This window comes from Polypterus senegalus, chromosome 12, assembly GCF_016835505.1.
Source record: "Polypterus senegalus isolate Bchr_013 chromosome 12, ASM1683550v1, whole genome shotgun sequence".
NCBI lineage: Eukaryota > Metazoa > Chordata > Cladistia > Polypteriformes > Polypteridae > Polypterus > Polypterus senegalus.
The window spans coordinates 13,430,080-13,440,970 of record NC_053165.1 but is presented as its reverse complement, the minus strand read 5'-3'; the positions used below and the strand labels follow the sequence as shown (position 1 = coordinate 13,440,970).

Sequence of the window (10,891 nt, the reverse complement as noted above, 5' to 3'; positions counted from 1 at the left end):
ATCTTTAGACAGGAGTGAGCTACGATAGGCGCAGCAGTGACCTGTTCAGGTGAACTCTTGTTGGCAGCAGGTTGTCTCAATTAAATGTAAAAAATGGAGGCACAGAACTCGAAGAGGCCGAACGCACCGTAACCACAACTAGTAAGAGAAACGAGGTGGTGACGGCAGATTCATGTAAAGAAGTAACTAAAAGGTACTCGAAACAGACAAACTCTTTCTTAAAAAACGATGGCGATGATAGAACAAGATGCTCTGTGATTGCGGCTTGAATCGCCACGGTTCACGGAAATTTCGCCTCCGTGGTATTTCTCCCCCACCCCAGTAACTTCTAATACCCACACCTTGACGTTTTGAGTGGTGGAAGTTTCTAGAAAAAATAAAAGTGAATAATCGTTCTCAGCGTTCAAAACGGACTTTCCTAATTTAAACATTTTTGTACGGGGGCAACTTATCCGGACGCCAATCACCACAGTAGAATTAATGTACGAGCATCCCTCACGTCAAATTTAAATTTCATTTTAAAATGAAGAGGGGGGCAACTCGACCCTCATTCTAGAATTAAAACTAAAAAAAGGCTTTGAAAATTCCTCGAGTGCGGTCTGTTAGGACACTGGACTTCCACTCGTAGTCATTTTTAAGAGCAGCAACAGTAATGTGCAGCCATGTTGGTGACCCATCACAGCGTAAACCAAATCAGAAGTGTATCCAGTGTTGGTTTAAAGTTTAGATAAACTAGGGGGCTTACTGGGGGCTTATAGGACTACACGCTGTTGTGAACTGGGGGGCTGAACGCACCCCAAGGAGACGCGGTGATACAATGGGAAACCTCCTCTTTGCTCGATCAGCTGCTGCCGTGCCACGTGATCTGCATCTCGCACGGCGCTTCGAACGTTTAAAAGCCTGTACAGCAGCTGAATATTCAATCTCTTTTTGCCGTTCTGTTATTTCATTGTCCGTTTGTTTTGCGCTAATGCCATCTTTGCTCTCTCTCTCTTTTTTCTTTGGAATTTTCCTACTTCCATTATCTCTAACCTGCTCTGCGCGTGTATCACGAGACTTGTAAGTATGACGTGAATTGTCAAAAGATCACGTCTCGCTGCAGGAAAAAAGTCTTGTATTATCGTAAGATTTTTTTTTTTTTAATAATAAGAGTGAAATGGAACGCTATTATAAACATTGCTGTTGTTCACGAGGCCACGGGCCAAACTGAAAATACGTTTTATGCACTGCAGTCAAGCTGCAGGGCCAATCAGATCGCACACATCCAGTGCAGTCTAGCAGCGTTTGCTTTACACCACACACACACCCACCCACTCATCGCGTCCGTTTCAAGGCGCACCTCGCACGTTGTTCTCATTAAACACGCTTAACTTCCCTCCCTCCCTCCTAATCTTACACCACAATGCATCGGAGTCCGGAGTAATGATGGCAGTGACTGTCCTGTAGTGCTGCGAGCCCCCAGCCCAGACTTTACACTTAATGTTAAGTCATGTGCCATAAACGTAACATGCACTGTGATTGGCTGGTCAGCAGACCTCACAAATCACACAGGTTAGCAGCTGGACTCTTCTAAGCGAGACACCCGACACTTCACTAGTGGGCTCGGTTTAGTCTTTCAGTCTTTGGTAAAGAATTGAAGTTCTTTGCAATGGGGTGCCCAACAGCGTCACACATTATTTAGTCCTGCAGTGGGCTGTCTGCACCCCATGTTGGAATGCAAGAAGAGTCACCATCTACAGTGCTCAATAATGTACGATCAGCTTAGCTGATAGCAGGAGTGTCCACCTGGGCTCTATGGGCTTCTGTTACATCAAAACTTTATCTCACCTCTGGTTTCCTTTAGGGCAGTTGCTCCCTAGTTGGAATAAGTTCTTTTTAAATTGCCGTGTTTTAAGTAACCGAAAAATATAGAGATGTGATATTAAAAGGCGACATCCCTCCCATAGTGATACGGCGGTAAAAATCACATAAGAGAGAATAACTTAGCTTTCTTTACTGACGGGAAGCCATAATCACAAGACAATACCAAGGTGGGATCTTGGTCTGTCATTTTTTTGTCGCTCTGCTGGAAGGCTTTTCGGGATGAATGACGAGATCATCCGTCCGTCCGTCCGTTGGCTTCGAAGTGTTTGACTGTCTGTCCACGTATTTATACTGTCTGCTGCACGTGTAGGCCCCTCTCTGGTCTCCCAACAAGGAAAGGAAACCCCATCTCCAAAATACAGGAATAGCACAGCCCTAGCCTACCCTCGCAGTTGTCCCCTTCAGTCTCCAAACTGCTAGACTAGTGCTTTCTAAATGCTGACTTTGGCCTGCACAGCAAACAGAGGGTGTAAGGCAGGAACAAACACACTGGGTAGGGTGCCAGCCCACCGCAGTCCATCCATCCATCCATCCATCCCGTTATATCCTATCTACAGGGTCACAGGGGTCTGCTGGAGCCAATCCCAGCCAACAATGGGCACAAGTCAGGAAACAAACCCCGGGCAGGGTGCCAGCCCACCGCAGTTCATTCACATCGCACTCTTAAAGTACCTTCATGACTGTTATGGCTACTCAGCCAGTGGTGAGGAGATAAAGGCCAACAAGCACATGTCAATGGCTGCAATTTTAGGCCAAAGCCAGTCTGCCCAGCATGTTACAGAGCTCTTGCCAGCCACCATGTAAAGTGGGCTCACAGGTGGGTCACTTCCAGTCCCAGGTTCAAGCCACTGGAAGTTTATGACAAACATCTCAGGACTGGAAGGGGCCGAGCAAGCGGAGGAGAGCAGGAGAGCTGCCTTCAGAAGTCGGCCTGCTGTTAACTTTATCGGCACTTTAGTCCTGAAAGACAAGGTCACTGCAATCAATGAAACACAGAAACCAAATCCAAACTTCTGCCTGAAATAGCATCCCGCTGATAAAGAGAGAAAGACGCCCGCACACAGGCAGGCACAGAGGGAGTCGTGGAAGCCATTAGCTGTTTTCCAAGAGTAAAAATAACGCAGGAGCTGCCATTTATCGTTACATTCAAACCTCAGCAGCGGTGCCTCCTATAGCGCAGCAGCAGCGCCGACGACGTTAAGGAGAAGAGAAACCACCAAGTAAAAGTGCGAGCCGAGCAGCAGCGCTGACAGCCTAACCACAGGCCTTGGCATTTATCTGAGCGGCTTTCAGTTTTAGCACGTTGGCACAGTCAAGTCCGGGCATTCAGACAATGAGAACGACTCCTGCCTCCCAAGACTGTCTGGTCAATAAAGTGTGTGTGGGGGGGGGGGTCCTAAAGTGGGCCGAGGCGGAAGGTGGCATGTGTGGCTGGACAGGCCTGCTAGAATTCAAGGTGCTGACCACATTTAGTCACCCGTCCACCACACCAACCCAGGCTCACAGATGAGGATGGATACAAAGACAAAAGAAATTGAGGAACTTCGAGAGGGTCCAGCCATCAATTTTCAGAGGTGCACAACGACACCCCATTGGATCCTAAGTGGAGTTAAGCTTGGCTTTTGTGACAAAAAGACTCCTTAATGTCAAAGCGCCCTAAATGAACTACTTGTGGAATATCGGATGTACTCGCCCCCTTTCAAAATGACACCCTAAATGCTCACCGGGGCAGCCCATCGGGTTTACAAGTCCCCGTATATACTCGTGTATACGTACGCCTAGGATGACTTCTTTAAAACTCACTTTATAAGAACACAGATTTTATACTAACAAACTGCACATCTGGCATATCGTTTAAGAAGTCGACTCTGCGCAGGACAGAAGTCATTTTTTTTTTCCCCAACAATGTTTCACAGATCTTCTGACTATTTCACTTTTTATTGACAGTACCACAATTCTAATATGTTTCCATACGCTTTGTTAACTGGGCCTTTAACCAGCTTGGAAAATTCCAGAAAATAATGTCCAGCCTTTAGACAATTAGCTTGTGATGGCCAATTAGCCTAACTGGATGTATAGGGTGGTCCAGATCTAATTCTGCAATTTTCATTACGCTATAACTTATTAAGTTTATTACATAGAAAATCACCCGAAAAGTCCCGGACCATCAAGAAGTGTGCGAACTCACGACATGAAGAATTGTCTTCGTGCTGAACTGGAATCGTCTCTGCATAAATCAAAGTCATCCAGACGATCTGGACCTCCCTGTATGTTAAGGCCTACCATCAAACTCTACTTGGTAGAACATTAGACCACTCGAGATGACGGCAGGCCATTCAGCCCCAACAAAGCTCGCCAGTCCTGTCCACTTATTTCTTCAAGTCGAGTTTTAAAAATCCCTAAACTCACTGCCTCTGTGCTTGATATACTGTAATGAGAAAATGAAAAGAAATTTAAAAATGGCAGACCTCCACAAATCTGGTCCACTCTTGGTAACGATTTCCAAACACCTGAAGGCTCCACGTTCATCTGTACAAACAATAATACACAAGTATTAACACCATGGGGCCACCCAAGCGTCACACCGCTCATTAGGTCTCCTCGAGAAGAACGGACTTTGGCGTGAAAAGTGCAAATCAATCCCAGAACAGCAGCAAAGGACCTTGGGAGGATGCTGGAGGAAACAAGTAGATGGGTATCAATATCGACGTCACCTGAAAGGCTGCACAGCAAAGGAAGAAGCCACCGCCCCAAAGCCGCCATAAAAAGGCCAGACTGCCATACGATTTATTTGTGTAGCTCAGAATCGCACAAGCAGTGCCGTAATGGGCTTTAACAGGTCCCGCCTCTTGGCAGCCCCCCAGCCTGGACTCTCTAAGAAGACGAGGACCCAAAAAAAAAACCCTTTGTAGGGAATGGGCAGAGTGGTGGCTCCAAGGTAAGGATCTGTGCTGGCAATCCCGTAAATGCCAAAAGGGACTCTACTTCGCTGGGCCCTAAACCTGCCACTCAGCTGTCCTGGGCATGATGCTAATCTGCATGTAGGCAGGGAAAGACCTGGGGGTTGGTGGCAGAATTGGCACTCCAGCCTCCATATAAAACATCCCACTGGTCCATTCCCTCTGAACTCGTGTGGTGCTGAGGTGTCGCCTGTCGCATGGCTGCATTCGGGTCCTAATCTGGGATCCTGAGGTGGTTTGTCATGTGCTGTATCATCGTGTGCTCCTAACCTCGCTACTCTCTCTTGTAGGGAAAAAATTTGAAGAGAGAGGCTGGGCGTGCAGTGGGTGTCAAAAAAAGGTTTGCAAATGGCACATGGGGGGCAAAGATCTTGCCTTGTGGAGAAATGTCGACCAAAAATCGAACTGTATGGACATTATGACCATCGTTACATTAGGAGGGAAAAGGGACGAGGGCTTGCGAGTCAAAGAACACAAAACAGAAGGACAATGACGGAGCTGTACTGCAGCAACATCTGGAGAGCTCAGTCGCAAATGGGTCTTCCAAATGGTCAAATAACCCCAAGCAGACCTCCAAAGTAGTTGGGGCAAAATGGCTTAAGGACAACAAAGTCAACCGGAGTGGCCATCACAAGGCCCTGACGTCAGTCTAACTGAACTGAAAAAGCGTGTGTGAGCGCGGAGGCCTACGGACCTGACCAGTTCCACCAGCTCTGTCTGGAGGACAGCAGCTTATTGGAAAATGACCCAAAATGCCTGGCGACAATTAAACAATTTAAAGGCGATCTTAACAAATATTAACAAAGTGACTCACTGGAGCCCTGCGGTGGGCTGGCGCCCTGCCCGGGGGTTTGTTTCCTACCTTGCGCCCAGTGCTGGCTGGGATTGGCTCCAGCAGACCCCCGTGACCCTGTAGTTAGGATATACAATACAATACAGTTTATTTCTGTAAAGCCCAAAATCACACAGGGAGTGCCGCAGTGGGCTTTAACAGACCCTGACTCTTGACAGCCCCCCAGCCTCGACTCTCTAAGAAGACGAGAAAAAACTCCCAAAAAAACCTTTTAGGGAAAAATGGAAGAAACCTCAGGAAAGGCAGTTCAAAGAGAGACCCCTTTATAGGTAGGTTGGGCGTGCAGTGGGTGTTAAAAGAAGGGGGTCAATAATCAATACAATACACAGAACAGAAACAAATCCTCAATACAGCATAAAAATAAAAAATGTTAGAAGTACGGAGCAGAATTTAACAGTAGAATATACCACATAATAAGATTTGGATATTTTTAGAGTCCTGCAGACCTCATCCATCAGGCTGCCTCCCCTATTTGGCCATTCAATGGCTAAAACAGCGCTGGGCCAGCCAATCCGATGAAAGGACCCCTCTTTCCCATGATTCCTGCGATCCTCCATCAGGGATGACTTCATCACAGGCAGGCAAAACAACTTGGCAGGTGGGCCGTGGCACCAAGTGCCGGCGTGGATATAGTGGGTTGGATAATGACTGACTGACCCACTGGAATTGTGACATAGTCAATAAAAAGTGAAATACTCCGAGTCTGCGAACATCCATCTATCCACCCATCCATTATCCAACCCGCTATATCCTTACTACAGAGTCACGGGGGGTCTGCTGGAGCCAATCTTAAAGCAGGAAACAAGCCCCGGGCAGGGCACCAGCCCACCGCTGGGCACACACACACACCAAGCACACACCAGGGACAATTTACGATCGCCAATGCACCTCACCTACATGTCTTTGGACGGTGGGAGGAAACCCATGTAGACACAGGGAGAACATGCAAACGCGAACCCGTGTCTCCTAACTGCAAGGCAGCAGCGCTACCCACTGCGCCACCGTGCCGCTCTGTGAACACTGCTGGAAAAACATTCCTTTTGCTCTGCACAAAGCAGACGTCTTACACGATATGCCAAATTTATAGCTTGTTGGTTTCAAATCTATGGGGGCTTATAACGCAAGTTTTAAAGAATTTCAACTTCAGACTTCAACTGCACTTATTTGCAGGCGATGTCAATGCTGCCGAGTTATGTTAGAATTTAATAATTCTTTGCATTTCTATAGCGCCTTTCTCACTCCTCAAAGCACTCAGCGATTGCAGGTTAAGGGTCTTGCTCAAGGGCCCAACAGAGCAGAGTCCTTATTGGCATTTACGGGATTCAAACCGGCAACCTTCCGATTGGCAGTGCACATCGCTAGCCTCAGAGCCACCACTCCGCCTCAATTTAGGGTCTTTTCAGTAACGGCGCGACACAACTGCAAAAAAGAAACGGCAACACGAGAGTTCAATGCACCAGTCAGGGGAAAGGCTTGGGCTGGGATAAATAATTTAATGGAGTTCAGGTCAAAGCGTCCACAAATAAAACAAAAAGACGAGAGCGGTCCTCTCCAAAGTACCTGGCGATGGGGTGGCGTGCAGGGCACTCTTCCTAGAAGGAAGTGAGGGAGACTGATAGGAAGCCTTCCTCACCTCGGCTTGCTTTTTCTCTTCACATCTTCCATGAAAGCTGGTGGCGGCTCGGAAACGTTGAAAACAAAAAGCCACCTCTGTGAATGGAGTGCACTCTCTCTCTCTCCGGCCACACTTTGAAGGAGATGTGACCCGACACCGGTGACATTTGACAATGAAGGAGCAGCCAGAAATAAAAAAAAACAAAAAATGAAAGCTGGAGACTCCACAGCAAAAAAAAAAAAAAAACCCATGCCTGATTCTCAGAAACGGCTTGCTTATGGGTCGGCGACATTTCACCATCACGTAGACGGGGAAGCAGAGTAAAAACAAGACGCCCCGAGAGTCCAGCAATGCCAATGAAGAGAGAAAAAGTGCTGGTGAGACCAAATAAAATGAAAGGAGAAGTGACAACTGAACATCGTCCCTGTGGCAGGGGATGACAAAAAGGATCAAAAGGCGCTTGAAAGGAGGCCATCATAGAAGCACCGGTTCCTGGAGAAGGTCACTAAAGCTAAAGCGGCTGGAAGGTGGTATAGACAGGGGCCTTAGCAGCGCAGATGGTGACCACGGCCCCATTTAAAGATCGATTCAGTGGGGTTTATGAGGCCATCACGGGCCTCGTCAGCTCACAGTCAGGTATTTACATGATACGCATTTCCCAAAAGCAGCATTAAGAGTCAGAACTCGACCTCCGCAGCTGTGTTTGGGGGGCTTTGCTATGGCACAGCTGGCTTACTGTAATCGTCAACACCAGTGATGGTGGCCTTGCAAAAGAAGCAGTCCTTGTTGTTCATCAGGTGCTGATTGATACAAGCCCTGCAGGACAGGAGACAGCAAACAATGGGATTAGTGGGCTGCACGCATCAAAGCTGTCAAAAAACCGATTTGCCCTCTTCCTGATTTCCTCCATTTTTGCTTATTCATGGCACTTAACTGTTTCTGGTCTCCAAACAAACTTCATTTGATACAAAAGATAACTTGAGCAAACACAATATACAGATAATTAAATATATAAATATTTAGGCAGATGACAGTCAAGTGTGTATTAGCCACGGACCCCCAGATAATTCGATGGCACGTTCCTGCTCTTTAGACAGGTCTGACCCACCAAGAACTGGGCACATGTTAATGCTGCCATACAGTGCCAAGGCTACATTGCGTTTAAGACTACAAGAGGCCCACTGAATCAAACAGCACTGTGGCGGCCTAAGCTGTGAAACAAATGTTAAACGTGACCCCCGCTGCCTGCCATCTTGGATACCTGCTATTTTTAATTAATTTTATAATTAAAAGAAAATGACAAAGAATCCCTGACTTTTACACCCCAGCCTCCCATTTAAGAAATGTGTGAAATGAGACAATGGTATCTGCAGGGGGTGCCAATCTATCACACGTACTGTACATGCCAAGTGTCTCCGGGTACTTACTTGCACGACTTGTGAGAACAAGGCCTGAAAATGGCAGAGATTGGATGTGCATAGCAGATGGGACACAAATCTTCTTCACTGGTGGGCTGCGGAGGCAGAACATACAGAATGAGTGAAAAAAAAGAAAAAAAAAAAAGACAACAACAACAACAAAGGATGAGGATGAAAGTACAACAATGGAAGGAAAAGGAACCAGCTGGTGTGGCAGTACAGTCCTATGAAAAAGTGTGGGAACCCCTCGCAGAATAATTGATTCTCCATCCATCCATTATCCAACCCCCTATATCCTAACTACAGGGTCACGGGGGTCTGCTGGAGCCAATCCCAGCCAACATAGGGCGCAAGGCAGGAAACAAACCCCGGGCAGAGCGCCAGCCCACCGCAGGGCCACACACACACACACACACTAGGTATAATTTAGGATCGCCAATGCACCTAACCTGCATGTCTTTGGACTGTGGGAGGAAACCCACGCAGACACCATTGCGCCACTGTGCTGCCCCTAACTGACTCTCCTTTCAACACAAAAGATAACAGTGCTATGTCTTTCATTTCCTAGGAACGTCAGAGTACTGCGGTGTTTTCTGAACAAAGATTTTTACCGAAGCAGTATTTAGTTGTATGAAATTAAATCAAACTGGCTGTGCACAGATGTGTGTCCCCTTGTCATGTTGCCGATTTGGATGGCTGTCACTGCTCAATGCTGATTACTTGGTGGGATGAGCTCGTTAAGCCTTGAACGTCATAGACAGGGGTATCCAATCATGAGTGGTAAAAGGTATTTAAGGTGGTCAATTGCAAGTTGTGCTTCCCTTTGACTCTCCTCTGAAGAGTGACAAACAGCATGGGATCCTCAAAGCAACTCTCAAAAGATCTGAAAACAAAGATTGTTCAGTCTCCTGGTTTAGGGGAAGGCTACAAAAAGCGATCTCAGAGGTTTAAACTGTCAGTTTCAACTGTAAGGAATGGAATCAGGAAATGGAAGGCCACAGGCACAGTTGCTGTTAAACCCAGCAGGCCTGGCAGGCCAAGAGAAATAATGGAGCGGCATATGGACAGGATGGTGAGAATGGTGACAGACAACCCACAGATCACCTCCAAAGACCTGCAAGAACATCTCGCTGCAGATGGTGTATCTGTACATCGTTCTACAATTCAGTGCAATTTGCTCAAAGATCATCTGAATGGCAGGGTGATGAGAAAGAAGCCCTTTGAGCACTCACGCCACAAACAGAGTCGCTTGTTGTATGCCAATGCTCATTTAGACAAGCCACATTCATTTTGGAACAAAGTGCTTTGGACTGATGAGACACAAATGGAGTTATTTGGTCAGAACAAAAAGTGCTTTGCATGGCAGAAGAAGAACAACGCATTCCAAGAAAACACCTGCTACATGCTGTCAAATGTGGTGGAGGTCCCATCATGCTGTGGGGCTGTGTGGCCAGTTCAGGGACGGTCGGATCAATTCAACCCAATATCAACACATTCTTCAGGATAATGTTCAAGCATCAGTCACAAAGTTGAAGTTACGCAGGGGTTGGATATTCCAACAAGACAATGAAACAAAACACAGCTGGAAATCTACAAAGGCATTCATGCAGAGGGAGAAGTACAATGTTCTGGAATGGCCGTCACAGTCCCCTGACTTGAACATCACTGAAAATCTATGGGATGATTTGAAGCAGGCTGTCCATCAAATTGAACTGAACTGGAGAGATTTTGTATGAAAAATAATCAGAAATACCTCCATCCAGAATCCAGACACTCATCACAGGCTACAGGAGGACAGCGTCTGGAGGCTCAAAGGAGCAAAAGGAGGCTCAACTAAGTATTGATGTCATATCTCTGTTGGGGTGCCCACATTTATGCACCTGTCTAATTTTGTGATGATGCATATTGAATATTTTCTATTAATTCAATAAACTTAATGTCACTGCTGAACTCCTACTGTGTCCATAAGTCATGTCAGATAGTAAAAGGAAGTTGCTACTTTGAAAGCTCAGCCAATGAGAAACAAAAATGCAAAGAATTAAGAGGGGATCCCAAACTTTTTCATATGACTGTATGTGAATTGTGCAACGAATGCCGGTCAAGCATTTGTTTATCATCCATGAGGTCTCCGTTGAAGTAAGAAATCAACTCCATCTTTCCCATATTTTTAGGAGAAAGTAAA

General features: G+C 46.6%; 1 protein-coding gene across 1 annotated transcript in view; it reads right to left on the bottom strand.

Annotated features, from left to right (window-relative positions):
- Positions 1-7,123: 7,123 nt before the first annotated feature.
- LOC120541440 (E3 ubiquitin-protein ligase RNF123) overlaps positions 7,124-10,891 on the bottom strand; it is a 131,403-nt gene continuing 127,635 nt past the window's right edge. The window contains exons 38-39 of the mRNA XM_039773063.1: positions 8,719-8,804; positions 7,124-8,107 (exon numbers count right to left, since the gene is read on the bottom strand). Coding sequence (XP_039628997.1) covers positions 8,008-8,107; positions 8,719-8,804 — 186 coding nt within the window. The 3' untranslated portion in view covers positions 7,124-8,007. The remainder of the gene's footprint in view (positions 8,108-8,718; positions 8,805-10,891) is intronic.